The sequence below is a fragment of the Schistocerca americana genome, chromosome 4, assembly GCF_021461395.2.
Source record: "Schistocerca americana isolate TAMUIC-IGC-003095 chromosome 4, iqSchAmer2.1, whole genome shotgun sequence".
Lineage (NCBI taxonomy): Eukaryota > Metazoa > Arthropoda > Insecta > Orthoptera > Acrididae > Schistocerca > Schistocerca americana.
In genome coordinates this window covers 344,792,619-344,814,079 of record NC_060122.1, presented here as the reverse complement: position 1 = coordinate 344,814,079, position 21,461 = coordinate 344,792,619, and the positions used below count along the sequence as shown (strand labels likewise).

The 21,461-nt window shown below is 37.9% G+C and overlaps 1 protein-coding gene across 1 annotated transcript in view; it reads left to right on the top strand.

Annotated features, from left to right (window-relative positions):
- LOC124613475 (dynein axonemal heavy chain 6-like) overlaps positions 1-21,461 on the top strand; it is a 984,594-nt gene that overhangs the window by 518,039 nt on the left and 445,094 nt on the right. The window contains exon 98 of the mRNA XM_047142181.1: positions 10,174-10,346. Coding sequence (XP_046998137.1) covers positions 10,174-10,346 — 173 coding nt within the window. The remainder of the gene's footprint in view (positions 1-10,173; positions 10,347-21,461) is intronic.

Sequence of the window (21,461 nt, the reverse complement as noted above, 5' to 3'; positions counted from 1 at the left end):
CTACTTGGAATTTTCAGTCACTCTTCTTTACTGGAAACCATCTTGACTTCTTCTCCTTCGAATAATGCTAGCTACAGGAATTTTTTGACACTTTCTACTTATAAAATAAGTAGACATACTGCTGTTCATCGATTAACGATGTATTTGACTTTCATACACAGTAAAACTCTCACTTTCAATGTAAATATATAACTTCCAGTAAGTCTCTCACACAGTCAAATGTCAGAAACAAATTGAATTACAGTTAAAAGAAAGTTGGCTTTGATACCATAACTTTTCTTAACATAAATCAGAAATCTAGCCTATAGCAAGGTTATGTCAAGAGTTTTCAAGAGCTCTTTTTCAACTGTCTTTGTTTTAATAACAATAGTCAATGACCCAATAAGCACAGAGCTGTATATAAACTCCATGGTTCTTCCTTACACACTGACTAAAACATCTATGGATTGTGCGACAGGTACTTGTCGGTGTCATTTGTCTGCCACGTCTGCTTTCTTCCCGCAACTGATTTTAAACCTGCACACAGAAACATGTGACACGCAGTAGGTAGGATTCTACCATCCCACACTCATATCCAGAATATCATGTGTTTGAGATGGTAGAAGGCTGAGTGGTTCTAGAATTTACACAGAAATTCTCAAATCACTACATATCCCCCCCACACCCCTCAGATCAAACACGTGATATTTTATACATAATCATTATGCAAATAATATCACTCATAATAACATTTCATATTCTAACAGTATACATTTCTTACATATGTTTATATACGTATCTTTCCTTTCAATAACAATTCTCTGTCCTCTCTTCAACAATGTCTCGCTTATTGTTTCTCTATTCTTTTCCTATATTACTTTGTTATTAAGACTTGAGCATTTACTCATGCATTAAGTCAGCTTTACTAATATTTAGGAATTATGAGGACTCTTCTTTTTTTTCCACTCTACAATCGTAAACTTCAGCTGTTTATGACATATGAGTACTCTATTTTCTATTCTTATCCTTTGTACTACCTTTTTCCTAGTATATACTATTTTCGTTAATTGTAACTTTGAGGAACTCTGGACGAAATGAAAGTGTTCTTTTGACACTCATTCATTTACACTTCCCTCTTATCATTTCTGAGTAGGCCTCATGGTTCATTTTCCTAGTATACATTTCTATGTATACCATAATTAAGTATCTTCTGTCAAAGATATAAAACTATCTTAAACTTTGCACTCATTCTTTAATATATCATTTACACCCTAGAGTCCTCCTCTACTTATCAGCTTCTATATATGGGCACATATTTCCATATGTACACACATTTTCCCCTACAACACCTGGCGGTCCTCACATCATGACGGGCCTTGTCTTGTATATCAGTTTGATGTGTTACTTGATCCACAATATCGATTTTGGTGATAATTGTGCTTTATCTGTTAATCACGGACACTTACACTCAGTTGTTTGTTGGTCAAAGTTTAAGATGACTTTAAACTCCAACAACCAATCTAAACCAAACAGTATATCTCTATTAATATTCTCTACTATTAATAGCATTTGATGACATAATGTATGTCCAATACTACTGTTCACTTGAGTTTCGTATTTTACAAGTTTACTTTTTGTTCCTGTTATCCTGATTATATATACTCCAGTCACTGGCAATAACGGTAAGTGCTGTTTATTCTGTATCGAGTTAAAAAATGCATTTGAGATGAGTGATACCTCACTTCTCGAATCTATAAGTATTTTAACCTCAGAAGTTTCCATTGTCCCTGCTATTATAGGTTGTGGGTTATTAGTAGCTAAGCTTGGTTCTTCAAGCAGCAACCATTCGTTTGTGGGTATTTTGTGTGTAAAGTTAACATACTTACATCGAATAAGGGTTTCTAATGTATCTCCACAACCTGGGCCCCGGCCCTAGATCCAGGTCGAACAGTGTTTTCCTCATTACTCATAAGTATGGGTTGGTTACCAAAATGAGATACTACATTCCCATTCTGTGTTTTATAGTTACTCGGTACAAATTCTTGAGATGCTGCTGGATCTAAATTTGAAAGTGGGTGTTTCTTTTGATAATTATCGTTACAACTTTTCTTACTATACTGGTGTACTTTCGCTAAGTTTGCCTCACACTTTTTAAAATTATTTCCGCTATTTCTTTTATAGTTCGAACTTTCTCTTTGGTGTAAGTTTTGTTGCGGTCCTTATTTATTGCATCAAGTGTGTCAACAAAAGACAGCAACTCTTCTATCATTTTCCAATCACTACACAAGGTGTCTTTTCTCGCATAGATCGGAAATCATCTAATTAGAATATATACTAATCCTTCTTCTTCCCTTGGCTTATCTAAATACTTTGCTTGTGTTAAATGCCAATCAAAATATTTCCTTATAGTATCCCAAGTATTATTATAATATTTTCTGTCCCATAGGTGTGATATTAACTTTTCTTGAGCACTGGCAGACTAGTACTTCTCTTTAAATTTCTTTTGAAAGTCTCCCCAAGAGGAAAAATTTTCAATATTTACTGTTCCCCATTCTGAGGCTTCCCATTGAAGGTACCTCAAAGAAAATTCAATCTTCTTGGAAGCTTCTTAATTTTTTGGTAAAGCTTGGCTAAATCTTTTTTAAGAAATGGGTCAGATGTACATCTCCATCTGGCTTAAATGTAGAGAATTGTCTAGATAACCCTGAATTAGCTCCCCATTGCAAATCAGTCACTGCTTCACTGGTTAATACAACATTAGGTGAAGTTACCCTTTTTTCTACTGTATATTGGATAAGCTTAAATTCTCTCCACAGGTCATCCATACCCTTCCCGGTATCACTAAGTTGGGAGGAAGGAATAGGCAATACGTTTCTGGGTGTTAGTCTCTTGGTAACCTTTCGATCTATAATTTCTCCAAATTGCTCCTCCAAACTAATTATATATATAATATCAGAGTGAGCTATTTTTTTCATTGAAATTTCTTTCTACATTATCTGTCCGTTTATTGACACCTGTAATTTGTGACTGAATGACTGCCATTAATTCATTCTGCTTAGCTACACTCTCTTTCAAATTATTCAACCCCTGCCTTACATCATTATACTTAACATTGTACATGTTTTCAAAAGATCCTAAATTTTCAGTGAGTTCAGATTCTACATTATACATTTGCTCTCAATGTTAAGTTCTTTTCGATAAATGTGAAAAGTGTTACTCTGTTTTTGACTAAGGTCAACTCGTTCTTTAAATCTACTTTTAAATTCTCTAGTTTATTGCTTATAGCGTCGAACTCAGTCTTCAAAGCACCCATGCCTTTGCATAGATTACTAAATTCTTTGCTTTGAGAGTCGACTTTAGCATTTAAGAAACCTAAATTTGTCGTTTGAATATTTAGAGTTTGACTGAGCATTTAAAGCTTCACTCTAGGTATTTAATTGAGAATTTACTAAGTCTAGTTCTTTACTTAGAGTCACACTCTGAGCATTTAATTGAGAATCTAATTTGTTTAGCTTAAGACTCTGAGCTTTGATTAAATTTAGCAACTCAGCCCAGTCAGGCACTTCTTTGCTAATTTTCATAGCCATGGCTGGGTCTTGAGTTTCCCCAACCTGTTGTATATTTTCCATATTTTATATGCCTTAGCTCTTTTAAGAATTTAAAACTGACTTTAAATATGATAATTACACAATAAAAGTTCACTCAACAGTACCTTCTACAACTTGGTACTAAAGTAATCAAATTTTGTTTTATGCGTAGAATTCTTGTTGCGTATGTGAGCAGATGTGGAGGCAGGTCAGCACTGGTGAACAGCAGCTGGTACCGGCGGCGTTGGATGTAGGTTGGTTTTTGCGTCTGCATCCCCGCGATGTGTGTGAGAGCTGTATACTCCCTGCACTGGATCTTCTTGGTTGAAGCGTTCTATGCATACTTCTTCTTAGACAAATATGTCAAAATCTTCTTTGCTGTTTTTATCATTGTGAATTTACCATTTCTTCCCCATTTTTCCATTAAAATTTTGCTCTATTGGATATTTGAGTGTATTCCAATTTCTCAGAGTTATTCCCTTGTCTTATTATGTTTGGTTGCTATAGCAACACAAAACAGCTTCTTTTCTCATTTTTGACTTAAAATTACTGTTTTCTCGGTCCTATCACACAAGTCACCATGTTCTGATATCCGACTTAAAGTGTGAGTGTGAATCTGGGTTATTTTGGTTTATTCCCCCAAACCACCTTCCTTTTCTTTACTGGATAGCCAGCTGCTGGAAACCCTCTTGACTTCTTCTCCGTCGAATAATGCTAGGTACAGGAATTTTTAGACTCTTTCTACTTATGAAATAAGTAGACATACAAACTTTGCTTTTCGTCAGTTAACAATGTATTTGACTTCCATACACAATAAAACTCTCACTTTCAACATAAATATATAACTTCCGGTAAGTCCCTCGTACAGTCAAACGTCAGAAACAAATTAAATTACAGTTCAAAGAAAGTTGGATTTGATACCATAACTTTTCTTAACTTAAATCAGAAAATAAGCCTTGCCTATAGCAAAGTTACGTCAAGAGTTTTCAAGAGTTCTTTTTCAACTCTCTTTGTTTTAATAACAGTAGTCAGTAACCCAATAAGCACAGAGCTGCATGTAGACTCCATGGTTCTTCCTTACACCCTGACTAAAACGTCTATGGATTGCCCGACAAGTACTTGTCAGCCGTATCTGCTTTCTTCCTGTGACTGATTTTAAACCTGCACACAGAAACGTGATGTGCAGTAGGTAGGATTCTACCATCCCACACTCATATCCAGAATATCGTGTGTTCGAGACTACAAATCCAAACTTTTGCTCCATCTCTGTTGACCTCTTCATTGGTGACATTAAATTCTAGTTGCCCTTCCTTTCTTTTAGCTAACATTGTGTACATTTCATTATTGCCATGGAGGCACATCGGCTGTTATCCCATACTATCACTAAATTGCATGCTTAAGTATTTGTTTTTCATCCTTATAATGCTCTTCTAGTCAGTGTTTCAACACAAGTATGACTGTTGGAAAGGCATGATGTGAAGAAATATGCAGTCTCTTTCATTTGTTTTGAACAGTAAATATTCTGCGCAGTGACAGGCACTATCTAAGTATTAAATGAAACTGGTTTCAGAAAATAACTTACACACTAGAAAAGAGGGGAATATACCATGAAGGAATTACCTCAGTAGGACAGAAATAAATAGATGTGATGTACATTTACAGACAAACAAATGATTACAATTTCAGAAAAATAGCATGATTTATTCAAGAGAAAGAGCTTGACAAATACATCAAGGCAATAACACATTGGTCCATCACTGAACCTTATGGAAGCATTTATTTGGCTTGAAATTGATAGAATTGTTAGATGCTGTCCTGAAGGATACCATGCCAAATTCTGTCCAACTGGCATATTAGACCATCAAAATCCCAAGATGGTTGTTGGACCCTGTCCATAATGCTCCAAAAATTCTCTATTGAGGAGAGATCTGGCAGCCTTGCCAGCCAAGGTAGTGTTTGGCAAGCACAAGACAAGCAGTAGAAACACTCAACATGTGTGGGCAGCCATTATCTTGCTCAAACAGGCCCAGGAAGGCTTGCCAGGAAGGCCAACAATGCAAGGCATAGAATATCATCCACATGCCACTGGGCTGTAAGGGTGCCGCTTATGAAAACCAAAGGGGTTCTATGAAATGAAATGGTATGCCAGATCATATGGTGAGTGACAGTTCAAGTTGTGTCTCACCGCTGTCCAAGGCATCTCCACATCTTTGCTGGCCATCAGAGCTCAGTTCAAAGTGGTACAGAAGAATCCTGTCTTGGCTTTCTGATGATCTAATACACCAGTTGAACAAAATGTTGCACGATATCCCTCAGGATAAACCAAACAACACTATCAGTCAATGCCAAGCCAAATAATGGCTTGTATAAACACCAGAGGTGGACCAAAGTCTTACTGACTTGCTGAATAAAAAATCCAGGTTTTCTAAAATTTTGATCATTTCTTTATGTGTACATGTTCCTTGCATCTACTGATTTCTGTCACATGGTGTGTTGTTATTTTTCTTTTCTTTTTTACTTTTTAAGAACATTGATTCCACCCAAAAATTTGACTAAATAGTGTAATAGTTACTGTCAGCTGTGCATATATTTTTTTCATTTGTGTCAGTGTTGTAGGTTCCGGAATCATGGGGGGAGGGATCTCATAGAATCACAGCCTGGCATATGCTTCTCCTACTATTTTTTATATCTGATCATTCCACTTGGAGAAATTTTATGGTAATTACTGTTTCCAGTCATTCATCACTGATATTATAGTCATAACAAACAGTAATGGATCTCTTCACCTATTTATGGAACAATAGTTTACATTTGTTTAAATTGGGGTCAACTGCCAGTCCCTGAACCAGTTGTTGATCCTCCACATGTTTTTATTCATTTTGCTATAGCTTTTTGGCATTGCAACCTTCCTACAACAATAATAATATGTTGAGTTCTGTCTCTAAGCAAGTCATAAATCCAATCACAAATTTGGTCCAGTACTCAGTAATCCTGTGTTTTGTTCTCTAAATAACAGTGGAGAACTGTATCAAGCATGGGCATCTTTGTCTACGGCACTCTGAAACTCATAGATGAACAGAGTGGGATTAGTTTTGCAAGGTCTCTATTCGCTGAATCCATGTTGATTTTTATAGAGGAATACAGTTCTGAAAGTTAGGATAGTGTCTTCACTTCACTTGTATACGCATCCATGGGCAGAATTAAACATTTTTCCTCCTTCTACGAACCATGGACCTTGCTGTTGGTGGGGAGGCTTGCATGCCTCAGCAATACAGATAGCTGTACCATAGGTGCAACCACAACGGAGGGATATCTGTTGCATTAACCAAAACGGCCTTGCTGTGATGATACTGCGAATGGCTGAAAGCAAAGGGAAACTACAGCCATAATTTTTCTCAAGGTCTTGCAGCTTTACTGTATGGTTAAATGATGATAGTGTCCTCTTGGGTAAAATATTCTGGAGGTAAAATAGTCCCCCATTCGGACAACCAGGTGGGGACTACTCAGGAAGACGTCGTTATCAGGAGAAATGAAACTGGCATTCTATAGATTGGAGTGTGGAATGTCAGATCCCTTACTTGGTTAGGTGGATTAGAAAATTTAAAAAGGGAAATGGTTAGGTTAAAGTTAGATACAGTGGGAATTAGTGAAGTTCAATGGCAGGAGGAACAAGACTTCTGGTCGGGTGAATACTGGCTTATAAATACAAAATCAAATAGGGGTAATGCAGGAGTAGGTTTAGTAATGAATAAAAAAATAGGAGTGCGGGTAAGCTACTATGGACAGCATAGTGAATGCATTATTGTAGCAAAGGTAGACAGAAAGCCCACGCCTACCACAGTAGTACAAGTTTATATGCCAACTAGCTCAGCAGACAACGGAGAGATTGAAGAAATGTGATAATCAGATAAAAGAAATTATTTAGGTAGTGAAGGGAGATGAAAATTTAATAGTAATGGGGGACTGGAATTCTGTAGTAGAAAAGGAAGAGAAGGAAAAGTTGTAGGTGAATATGGAATGGGGGTAAGGAATGGAAGAGGAAGCCGCCTGGTAGAATTTTGCACAGAGCATAACTTAATCATAGCTAACACTTGGTTTAAGAATCATGAAAGAAGGTTGTATACATGGAAGAGGCCTGGAGATGCTGGAAGGCTTCAGATAGACTATATAATGGTAACACAGAGATTTAGGAACCAAGTTGTAAATTGTAAGACATTTCCAGGGCAGATGTGGACTCTGACCACAATCTATTGGTTATGAACTGTAGATTAAAACTGAAGAAACAGCGAAAAGGTGGGAATTTCAGGAGATGGGATCTGGATAAACTGAAAGAACCAGAGGTTGTAATGAGTTTCAGAGAGAGCATTAGGGAATGATTGTCAACAAAGGGGGAAAGAAATACAGTGGAAGAAGAATGGGTAGCTTTGAGAGGTAAAATAGTGACGGCAGCAGAGGATCAAGTAGGTAGAAAGAGGAGGGCTAGTAGAAATCCTTAGGTAACAGAAGATATGTTGAACTTAACTGATGAAAGGAGAAAATGAAGTAGGCCAAAAAGGAATACAAACGTCTCAAAAATGAGATCGATAGGAAGTGCAAAATGGCTAAGCAGAGGTGGCTAGAGGACAAATGTAAGGATGTAGAGGCATATATAACTAGGGGCACTAGGGTTAAGATAGATACTGCCTACAGGAAAATTAGAGAGACCTCTGGAGAAAAGAGGACCTCTTGTATTGAATATCAAGAGCGCAGATAGAGAATTAGTTCTAAGCAAAGAAGGGAAAGCAAAAATGTGGAAGGTGTATGTAGAGTGTCTATACAATGGTGATATATTTGAGGGTTATTTTATGGAAATGGAAGAGGATGTAGATGAAGATGAAATGGGAGATATGATACTGCTTGGAGAATTTGACAGAGCATGGAAAGACCTAAGTCAAAACAAGGCCCCCGGCATAGACAACATTCCATTATAACTACTGATAGCCTTGGGAGAGCCACTGGTGTCAAAACTTTACCATCTGATGAGCAAAATGTACAAGACAGGCAAAATACCCTCGGACTTCAAGAAGAATATGTTTATTCCAACCCCAAACATCGCAGGTGCTGGCAGGTGTGAAAATTACCAAACTATCAGTTTAATAAGTCACGGCTGCAAAATACTAACAGGAGTTCATTACAGACAAATGGAGAAACTGGTAGAAGTTGACCTCAGGGAGGATCAGTTTGGATTTCATAGACATGGTGGAACACATGAGGCAATACTGACACTACGAATTATCTTAGAAGATAGATTAAGGAAGGGCAAATCTATGTTTCTAGCATTTGTAGACTTAGAGAAGGCTTTTGACAATGTTGACTGGAATAGTCTCTTTCAAATTCTGAAGGTGGCGTGGGTCAAATACGGGGAGCGAAGGTTTATTTACAATCTGTACAGAAACCAGATGGCAGTTGTAGGAGTTTAGTAGTACAAATGGGAAGCAGTGATTGAGAAGGGAGTGAGACAGGGTTGTAGCCTTTCCTCAATATTATTCAATCAGTATATTGAGCAAGAAGTAAAGGGGAAAAGAAAATTGGAGTAGGAATTAAAATCCATGGAGGAGAAAGAAGGTTTGGCGATGACATTGTAATTCTGTCAGAGACAGCAAAGGACCTGGAAGAGCAGTTGAATGGAATGGACATTGTCTTGAAAGGAGGATATAAGATGAACATCAACAAAACCAAAATGAAGATAATGGAATGTAGTCGAAATGTATCAGGTGATGCTGAGGGAATTAGATTAGGAAATGAGACACATTAAAGTAGAAGATGATTTTGCTATTTGGCGTGTAAAATAACTAGAGATGATTGAAGTAGATAGGATATAAAGTGTAGACTGGCTATGGCAAGGAAAGCGTTTCAGAAGAAGAAAATTTTATTATCATCGAGTATTGACTTAAGTGTCAGAAAGTCTTTTCTGAAAGTATTTGTATGGAGTGTAGCCATCTATGGAAGTGGGTGATAACTAGTTAAGACAAATAGAGAATAGAAGCTTTTGAAATGTGGTGCTACAGAAGAATGCTAAAGATCAGATTGGTAGATCATGTAACGAATGAGGAGATACTGAATAGAATTGGGGAGAAGAGGAATTTGTGGCAAAACTTGACCAGAAGAAGGGATCGGTTGGTAGGACGTGTTCTGAGGCATCAAGGATCACCAATTTAGTATTGGAGGACAGCTTGGGTGGTAAAAATCATAGTGGGAGACCAAGAGATGAATACACTAAGCATATTCAGAAGGATGTAGGTTGCAGTAGTCACTTGGAGATGAAGAAGCATCTGCAGTATAGAGTAGCATGGAGGGCTGTGTCAGACCAGTCTCTAGACTGAAGACCACAACAAGAACACCTCCAGAAGGTAAGTACTGGCCAGATGTTCTGTATCACAATTTATTATTAATCGGTTATTGCTTGCAGAATGTTCTACAGTTCTTTGAATTTAGGTTCATTCAGTCCATTCTTACTGAATGCTACATTTTCCCCAAATTTTAGTATGAAATGTCATCAGAATTTAGGGTCCTCATTATATTCTACCTGTAAAATCTCATACTGAAAATGCTGTTTTAATATTTTCAGGTGTTTTCAGATTGAGCTGACACGTAACTATGATCACGCATCATTCCATGATGATCTTCGTTTATTATATTTTAATGCAGGTGCATTAAATCAGGACACAGCCTTTCTCTTTACAGATTCACAGATTGTGTCAGAGGAATTTCTGGAAGATATCAACAACATTTTGAACTCAGGTAATAAAGGTTAACAGATTTGAATAACAGCTTGTTCTTTTGTGGTTTGACAATTAAAACTAATATATTTATAGCAGACTAAAATTAATGTACTTCCATAGACATTTTGAGGACTGGTGGTTCAAAAATAATTATGTTTTGGATATAACCTAAAAAGAGAGTGCGGTACTCCATTCATCATGTTAAATAACTTGTAGAGAGGACTCAGGTGAGAATGCTCCAGATAAAATGACTGAGACCCACAATATGTAATTGTATGCTTCATTGCTTGGCAGCAATATATAAAGTGCACGTGCATATTACAGATACTCAGAAAAAACTGATTCCAAAGATATTCCTGTGGAAGCACTGTGCCAGTGACCAGAGAGTTTTTCTTATTAGCTGATACCATGGCAGCTGAATGACTATAGAGAAAACCTCCTCTCCGTCCCTTCCATGGCAATGCAGAGCACTCTTCAAGTTGAACTTTTTGTATGTCTACTTGCACTACAACTACATCTCCAAATCAGTGTGAGTACTGCACTCCATGTGGTCAGTACAGTTTACCATCACATTCGAGGTATCCTGTAGGGTCCATAAAGGCTTGAGTTTCTTGACAGTAACAGTCACTGGTTTCCCATTCAGTAAGTTGCCAAACATGTTATTTTCCCATCTATTCACTTGTGGGCTTGAGTATGGCTGCTGCAATGCCAGGTGGACAGTATCAAATCTTTGCATTACCTATTGCAGTTTTTTGGATGAAGATTTTGCGTGATAGTGTACCTGGGTGGGGAGCGGGGGAAGACACCTGTGTCTCGAGGTGAGCAACATGCCACTTCATCTAAAGATGAGAAGAGGAAGTTGTTTCTCTGTTGGTAGAATGGATGGCCAGTAGATTTAGTGGTTCTCCTTACAGGATTTCCAGGGGGAACACCGGAGGTCCTCCTGATACACCAAATGCACCTAAAAGCGCCAGCGACAGGGCTTCTGCCCATTTCCTTTCATGACACATAAGGGCTGTTTTTAGTGTGTGGTACAAGTGCCCCACTAGTGTATTACTTTGAGGGTGATAAGCTGTGGTTCAGAAGTGCTGAACAAAGCGCAAGTGATAGGGTTTGTTAAAAAATGCTGGTTCAAATTGTTTGCCTTGTTCATTTTTAATTGCGGCAGAACAGCGAAATTGGAAAATTCATAAACTGTCAAATGCTTTTGATGTGGTCTTTCCTTTTTTGCCGCACAAAGTGGTCTGTGACAAGTTTTGTGGTTGTACAGATACAAGGATGGGACAGCCCATGTAGTTTATTGAAGCTGAGTCTCCGCATGTTCAGAAGCACTAGTGGTCAAAAATGATTCTGTGAAAAATCACACAGTACTTGTTTTGGGGAGCCAAGTATAATTTGGTGTTCTATCCATGGCCCAGTTGTGGTGTTCCATAATAGTTTGTGTTATCACAGCCTGGTTGTGATGCTGTGTATCATGTAGTCATGCTTCTGCAGTTTCTCACAGTCAGTATCTACTAAGACCATGTTAATGCTGGAGAGATACTCTGTATTGACATTTTCTGCACCGTGAAGATGTGAAACATCTGGAGTTAATTGCACAGCATAATCTAAATGATGAAAACACCATGGGCAACAGTCTTTTGTGGGATTGTGAATGGAATAAGCCAAAGGCCAATTATCAGTGTAGATGGTTAAAAGTCTGCCCTACACATTGTCTTCGAAGTGCCATACTGATTTGTACACCAACAATGCCTTGTTATAAGCTAACCACTTGTGCTGAGAGTGAGTCACCTTTTTTGAAGACAAGCATAGTGATTGTTGATGTGTATCTAATTGGGTAAGTGCAAAGTTAATAATACAACCACAAAACACTGATGGACCTTGCAAAATAACCTGCGCTCCTTTGTTGGACACTTTGACCTCCAAATCGTCTAAGGCCTTATACACAGTTAGACGCGAGCGTGTATATCTTCTCCTATAATGAGGCATCTCAATTAATTGTCCGATGCTGCTGCACGCGCTGCTGCACGCCGACTGAAGCCGGCTTTGACTGGTGTTTACTTATATAACCCACGATCACTCGACTGAGGCGAATCCCGTCCGCGCGCGGTAGGATCTCTAGACCGCGCGCGTACGCGATTCGGCTTTGGCACAGCGCCAGTGCTTACGCAACACTGAGCTCCAGCGTTGGTGATGTCACACAGTACTCATCTAATGAAAAAATTGTTCACACTCTATGGCCCCCGTTTAGTGTAGCGTACCTCCATGATCAATAAATAATCAGTAGTTTATTTGTTTATGATTTTTATTTAAATATTAATATTACATATACAATTAATTGAGAATAAACATATTAATTTCTATAATAATGTATTACATCTCCAGTAACTTGAACTTTGGCACATCTTCCTGCACCTTTCATCCACAGACACACACTCTCCTGTTCACTTATTTTACGATGATTCCTTGTTCTCAGGGAAAACGGCTGGTTAGATGTGAAGTAGGAAATACCCAAGTCCCTGTTAAACACTTCTCCAACATGAAACGTACGGAAGGCTATAAGATCTCTTGCATTAAAAGATTCCAAACCAGTCACATTTTTAACTTGATTACCATTATAACGAACAACAGCAACAGTAATCCAACCATTACCTGCTTGATGTGTATCTAATTGGGTAAGTGCAAAGTTAATAATACAACCACAAAACACTGATACCCGATTCGGCTTTGGCACGGCACCAGTGCTTACGCAACGCTGACCTCCAGCGTTGGTGATGTCACACAGTACTCATCTATTAGAAAAAATTGTTCACACTCTATGGCCCCCGTTTAGTGTAGCGTACCTCCATGATCAATAAATAATCAGTAGTTTATTTGTTTATGATTTTTATTTAAATAATAATATTACATATACAATTAATTGAGAATAAACATATTAATTTCTATAATAATGTATTACATCTCCAGTAACTTGAACTTTGGCACATCTTCATGCACCTTTCATCCACAGACACACACTCTCCTGTTCACTTATTTTACGATGATTCCTTGTTCAATTAATTGTATATGTAATATTAATATTTAAATAAAAATCATAAACAAATAAACTACTGATTATTTATTGATCATGGAAGTACGCTACACTAAACGGGGGCCATAGAGTGTGAACAATTTTTTCATTAGATGAGTACTGTGTGACATCACCAACACTGGAGCTCAGTGTTGCGTAAGCACTGGCGCTGTGCCAAAGCCGAATCGCGTACGCGCGCGGTCTAGAGATCCTACCGCGCGCGGACGGGATTCGCCTCAGTCGAGTGATCGTGGGTTATATAAGTAAACACCAGTCAAAGCCGGCTTCAGTCGGCGTGCAGCAGCGCGTGCAGCAGCATCGGACAATTAATTGAGATGCCTCGTTATAGGAGAAGATATACACGCTCGCGTCTAACTGTGTATAAGGCCTTAGACGATTTGGAGGTCAAAGTGTCCAACAAAGGAGCGCAGGTTATTTTGCAAGGTCCATCAGTGTTTTGTGGTTGTATTATTAACTTTGCACTTACGCAATTACATACACATCAAGCAGGTAATGGTTGGATTACTGTTGCTGTTGTTCGTTATAATGGTAATCAAGTTAAAAATGTGACTGGTTTGGAATCTTTTAATGCAAGAGATCTTATAGCCTTCCGTACGTTTCATGTTGGAGAAGTGTTTAACAGGGACTTGGGTATTTCCTACTTCACATCTAACCAGCCGTTTTCCCTGAGAACAAGGAATCATCATAAAATAAGTGAACAGGAGAGTGTGTGTCTGTGGATGAAAGGTGCAGGAAGATGTGCCAAAGTTCAAGTTACTGGAGATGTAATACATTATACATCTTCGAAGTGCCATACTGATTTGTACACCAACAATGCCTTGTTATAAGCTAACCACTTGTGCTGAGAGTGAGTCACCTTTTTTGAAGACAAGCATAGTGATTGTTGTATTCCTGCTACCGACTATTGGAGAAATGTTCAAGTCACAGGAACACTTGCATCTGAGAGGTAATGGACAGGTTTACAGTGGGTAGTGGGTGTCCCAGTGTCATAGCCTGAGAAAGGCAGTCTTTAATTTGCTCAAATTCATGTTGCATCTGCAGAGTCCATTGAATGTCTTTTGTGCACATCGAGTGTTTGCCTACTAATGCCTTTGTCAGTGGTACCTGGAGGGCAGCTGCATGAAGTATGTGTGTGCAATACAAATTTACCTTGGTAAGCAGTCGATGTAACTCTTTTGCCTCAGTGGTTGGATAATGGTCTCAGTCCATTGTCTTGTAAGCTGTATACCTTCACTGATGACTGAACGACCAGAAAATGTAACTACTGACTGTCACACTTGACATTTATTGTCATTGTCTGAGGTGCCACATTTATGTAAGGCATTGAAAATTAGTTTGAGGTGCTTCTCGTGTTTGCGATGGGAAGCGTAGAAGACAAATATCATCTAAATTGGTGTAGCAATGAATCTTTTCCACGTCTGTGCTGTGTTTTTTAGTTTGTATGGCACGTAAAGGTATTCATAAAGTCCAAAAGGAAAGGTAATAGCTGCCTTTGGTATGTCCTCTTGGTTCATGGGAATCTGCAACTAAGCCTTTTTACAGTCCAATGTGCTGAACATGGAGGCACTTACTAAATTATGAGTAAAGTCCTGAATATTTGGAACTCAATAACTTTCCTTGATAGTGCTGGAGTTGAGAGACCGCTTGTCACTGCAAAGTCTATATGTGTCATCCTTGTTCTCGCTTCCCACGCCCGGGTTCCCGGGTTCGATTCCCGGCGGGGTCAGGGATTTTCTCTGCCTCGTGATGGCTGGGTGTTGTGTGATGTCCTTAGGTTAGTTAGGTTTAAGTAGTTCTAAGTTCTAGGGGACTGATGACCATAGATGTTGAGTCCCATAGTGCTCAGAGCCATTTTTTTGTGTCATCCTTCTTAGTCATTAGATGAATGTATAAGGCCCCTCGACTGTTAGACTGAAATGATAATTAAATCGACACCCTAGCTGCAAACAGGCATTGATATACATCATTGGGGACATGTTAGACTGTTGGACTGCCTGATGATACCAGCTTGTAATAACTCTGGAACTATTACACACATCTTATGTCAGACTGGTGCACCTGGTAATGTTTTCATTTTATGAGCAGTCCCATTGTGGATAGCACTTTGTCTGAGCTGCACATGTGACTCTGTCAAGACTGGAGGGCCAAACATGGCAAGTGCACAGACACCTGAAAAGGATGCACTGGATTGACCTGTGTCAGTTCTGGTTTGGATGGCACAAGCTGCTACTATCGTCACTGACTGAATGTTGTTGGCTGCCCCTGTTTGCTGACTCATTCATGGTGATAATGTCAGAATGATGGGTTTGTTCTATAGTGAACTGCTCCAAATATGGATGCAAAGTCATCACCTCATCTATAGACTCATGAATTTGATCATGTATAGAAGGGTTCTCTTCACATAGGCAAAGTGTTTCTTGTTTGAAGTTGAGGTAGTGCTGAGTCAGTTGAATAATGGTAACATTCATCAAATGAAAATAATTTTGGAAGGGTAGACTACCCGAGAAAGTTATGTACGAATAATTCTATCACTAATGATAACAGTGAATGGTGAGTAATGAATTTAATGACGTTAAAAGAAAAGAAGATACCATTTATTAACTTTAGCCTCTCAACTTGAACATACTTCCCTGATCAATAAAGCAAGTGCTACCATGCTCTTAAATACAAAATGCTGAGATTCTATACAGTTAATTAATTTGCTTTACATTATGCTAATAAATGACCAGTTACAAAGAGTCCCACCAGGAATGAAAGGAAGATATGATTTGCACACTGGGCAATGATATTACAAAGCCAAACTCCTGGAGTCTAATAGGCATACTGGAACAAATGCCAGAAGTAATTTTGGGTGTGTGCAAAATTTAATTACAGATAGCTGTTAAGTTACTTAGTTCTTTCAAAACTGGAATAGGTACCGGAAAGAATGTAATTTTGGCTTTTTAACAATCGGTGTCAATGCTCTCAAATTATCTGATTAGCTCATACTATTTTTACCATTATACCCTGTAGTAGTAATTTCGGTCGTCAGATATTCTTTATTAGCATGGTTTCCTACAAATCTAAGTTGTATGATCGTTTTAGACAATTTCAAATGTATGTGATACACATAGTATATCTCATCCTGCCTGGTAAGTATCCCCTGACCTAGCATTCTGGGTGACTTTTCCAAACTCTACCCCTATTCCTAAACCTCTCAAGCTCCTTTCCCTTCACCCCACTTCCTTCCCCTTCGACCCTACTTCCAGAAGAAAGAGTCACTGGCTCCGAAGGCTTGCATAAGTAAAACCTTTTTTACATGTGTATTCTCCTGCCGCCACTTGGTGAGAAGATTTTTTATCTGTCCAGTTACATTACCTAATGTGTTTTGTTGGACACAGTTGAAATATAGAAAAAAAACAATTATTTGACAGAGGTAGAATACTAGCAGTTGAAATAGTTACAGCTTGGTAAGTTTCGAGTAGTGTTAATTTTTTAAGTTCATCTCCATTCTCTTGCAACATTCTTCAGTTGTTAATATGACATTTCTCAGGAAATCTGTAGATTTCCAGGCCAGGATAGTGATTGATGAAATACAAATTCTCATGTCCAAGCACGTATCTCACATTATAAAGTTTATACATTCACTGTCTCACAATGAAGTCGTGTCGTTCCTCTATATATCTCACAATATGGAAAATAAAAGTGAAATCATTGCACAATGCCTGTACATTTAAACTCAACATGTTATTTTATGTTATTATTTTTGTATTATATAAATAACTTTTTAAATGAGTACAATTCATCCTTGTTGATATAGGGATACATGTCACTCCACTGCTTGCACCACCACATATTCCCCCAATTTGATGAATAATCTCATAAATATAAGTACATGCTAAGGATAGTGTTTAATGTTTATACCATTTAAAATTCTTTAACAGTGGATAATATCTCACTTTTGTCTCATTCCTGTCCATATATTTATATATACCATAAACAGTACGGAATGACAGCAATATTATGAGAATGATAGACTGCTACTCGCCATACAGAGGAGACATTGAGCTGTAGACAGGCATAGCAAGATGACTGCTGGTATGATCCTTTTAGTAACAATCATTTCATGTATTTTTTAATGATGATACTTCTGGCAGAGATATTTAACATTGCAGTAGAAAGTTAAGGACAAGTATATACTTTAAATCTGAACATATTATCGATTGATCTTGGCAAACATTTATGGTAATTTCTTGGCTTTGTTAATCTGGATATAAGAGTAGTACACATTGAATACTGAATTTATTTTACAGCCTTTTAATGTGTTCTTCAGCAAACAAAACTGATCATGCTTGCATGCTGATAGTAATATGAAATTATGTTCAAAGTATTGACCACTCATAAATATCATAACAGACTCCGGCTACCCTTTCACTTCACCTTATAGATTTATTTTGCCTTAAAGTTAATTTAGTGAAATTAGATTTTGAGGACTTAAACTAACACATAACTTCCATATTACCTGAATTTTTTATTTTTTTCAATTTGTCTTTTGATTGATATTATCTCAGATAAACAATTTCAGACACTTTTTCACACTATTAATATTTTTCTATTTACTTAACTTCCATAATATTTTACAACTGAGACTAGTTTTAGTTTTCACAGTATTGGAGTGAGTCTAAAAAACTGAATATTTTGTTCCTACTGAAACTGCAATGTACTCCTTTCATCTCATTCCTCAGAACTTCCTCTCTCACCTTTCAAATCTACTTTTCTTCTTTTCCCAATATAATAGAGGGAAACATTCCACGTGGGAAAAATTATATATAAAAACAAAGATGAGGTGACTTACCGAACGAAAGCGCTGGCAGGTCGATAGACACACAAGCAAACACAAAAATACACACAAAATTCTAGCTTTAAATATGTCTGCTTGTGTCTGTATGTGTGGATGGATATGTGTGTGTGTGCGAGTGTAAACCTGTCCTTTTTTCCCACTAAGGTAAGTCTTTCCACTCCCGGGATTGGAATGACTCCTTACCCTCTCCCTTAAAACCCACATCATTTCATCTTTCCCTCTCCTTCCCTCTTTCCTGATGAGGCAACCGTTGGTTGCGAAAGCTAGAATTTTGTGTGTATGTTTGTGTTTGCTTGTGTGTCTATCGACCTGCCAGCGCTTTCGTTCGGTAAGTCACCTCATCTTTGTTTTTATATATAATTTCTTCTTTTCCCTTCAGAGATGATTTCCTATTGTAACATCTTCTAACCTATCAAACAATGCATTAACACAAGTGTAGGTCCTCCTTTCTTGGTACTCCTGTACACCTGGCCTATCTCTTCCCATATTTACTTCTTTTTTTCCTCTGTCCCCCACCTTGTGTTGAAACAGTGTTAGTCCCACCATGTAAATACAAAAAAATTAATCACCTGGTTGTATGTCTTTATCTTATTTTGGTCCCCTAATTACAAACCTTTTGTTTCTTCTTGTTTTTCTTATTTCTAGCCACTGTATCCAGCAAACCTTGTACGTTATCATTTAATTGTGGGCCAGCCGGAGTGGCCGAGTGGTTATAGGCTCTACAGTCTGGAACTGCGCGACCGCTGCGGTCGCAGGTTCGAACCCTGCCTCGGGCGTGGATGTGTGTGGTGTCCTTAGGTTAGTTAGGTTTAAGTAGTTCTAAGTTCTAGGAGACTGATGACCTCAGAAGTTAAGTCCCATAGAACTCAGAGCCATTTGAACCATTTTAACTGTGTTAAACTAAATTCTGTCTGAACAGGCCTCGGAAGGCTCAACAGTGCCAATTGACCACCATGTCATCCTCATCATGCATCAGTAGATGCGGATATGGAGGACCATGTGGTGAACACACTGCTCTCCCACCTGTTGTCAGTTTTAGTGACCAGAGCCACCTTTTCTCACTACTTGCACTACTTGAAACCGAGTCAATGTTGCACACAACATCCTTTACTACCACACTAGTGTCATCAGCAAACAGAATTGTTTTAGTGTTACCCTTAATACTAGAAGGCATATCATCTATACAAATAAGGAACAGGAGTAGCCCCAACACTGACCCCTGGGGCACACTCCACTTGACTGTACCCCACTCAGACCCCACATCACAGCCATTCTCAACATTGTGAATAATGACCTTTTGCTGTGTGTTGCTAAAATAAGAGGTGAACCAATTGTGAGCTACTCCCCGTATTCCGTAATGGTCCAACTTCTGGAGCAACATTTTGTGATCAACACAATCAAATGCCTTAGTTAAATCAAAAAATATGCCAAGCATTTAAACCTTTTGCTTAAACCATCCAGTACCTCACAGAGGAAAGAGAATATTGCGTTTTCAGTTGTTAAATGACTTCTAAACCCAAACTGTATGTTTGATAGCAAATCGTGTGGTATAAAATTCTCAATTATCCTTATATACACAGCTTTTTCAATAACTTTTGCAAACACTGATGGCATAGAAATAGGTCTACAATTATCTACATTATCCCTTCTCCCTTTTTATAAAGCGGCTTTACTACTGAGTACTTTAATCGTTCAGGAAACTTACCATTCCTAAACGAAAAATTACAAATACAGGACGAACATGTGCAGTACAGTACTTTAATATTCCACTAGGCACTCCATCATAACCATGAGAGTCCTTAGTCTTAAGAGATTTAATTATTGACTCAGTCACCCTCTTGTCTGTATCACAGAGCAGTACTTGAAATGTCAATCTCGGAAAGGCATTTGCCAAGAAAGTTATATGATTCCCGTAAAAATAAATTGTTATTTAATTCAACATCAATGCTCAAAAAATGATTGATAAATACTGTACATATATTTTATTTATCATTAACAGAAATACTTTTACTGCGAACTGACTTTATATCATTGACCTTGTGCTGCTGACCAAATACTTCCTTCACAACTGGCCATATGGTTTTAATTTTATCCTGTGAATTAGCTACTCTATTTGCATACCACATACTTGTATATGACATGAATCCCATTTAACATTTATGGGACATAATTGGGAGGTCAGTTCATGCACAGAATCATGCACTGGCAACAGTTTTGCAATTATGGATAGCTATATAGGCAGTATGGCTCCATATGTCTGCAGGGGACTCCCAAAAACTTGTTGAGTTCATGCCACTTCAAGTTGATGACTACACCCACCAGGCAAAAGGAGGTCTGACAGTATATATGGAGGTATTCCATGGCATTTGTCTCCTCAGTGTAATTCAACTGTGAGGAAATCCAGAAGAGATTGATACACTTTAACTACCAAGCCAGTGCATTTGTTAAGAAATGGACCAACATTCAGGAATACGGGAGTTAAGATCTTCATTTGGCCATTGTGATTTATATTTTTCACAGTCATTCCAAATCTCTGTGGCAAATCCTGAGACTATTCTTTAAGAAAAGTAGGACTGCATTCTTTCTTCATCCTTGTTTTGCATCTGTAACGTCATTGACATTGATGGGACACTAAATTATTGTGAGTGACAGGCATTCTCCTAATGTCAATAAACTCTAGAAAAATGAAGAAATATCCATTCTTCACAAGATACTGACAACATTATTGTGAATCTGACTCTCAGTTTGACACTTAATACATATTAACCAGCTTCTGTGTCGAAACATGCACCTTGCTTAGAGGACCACAGCACATATTGTCGGTATCCTGCTGGCTGTCTTCAACAAAATCAGAATTTTGTTGAAAGAATAGTAGATAATGGCAATTTCGGTAGCATATTGAAACTAAATCTTAAGGCAAAAAATTTAAAAAAATTACATTGGTTTGGAGCATGATGTTCTGAAGACTCAACTGTGATAAACATATCATGTTCCTACATAGCTGAAGAGAACATTACTATCTTAAAATCATTTGGGAATACGTTACATATTTTAAAACATCACATATATGGAAGAGACACATTATAATAGAACCCCACTTTTGTTCTTCAAGTAACTACTAGTGTCTGATAATTCTAATTCCTTTACAACATTATTTCCATCTTATCCTATTTGTGTCTTGTTTGCACTCCATGTAGTTTATA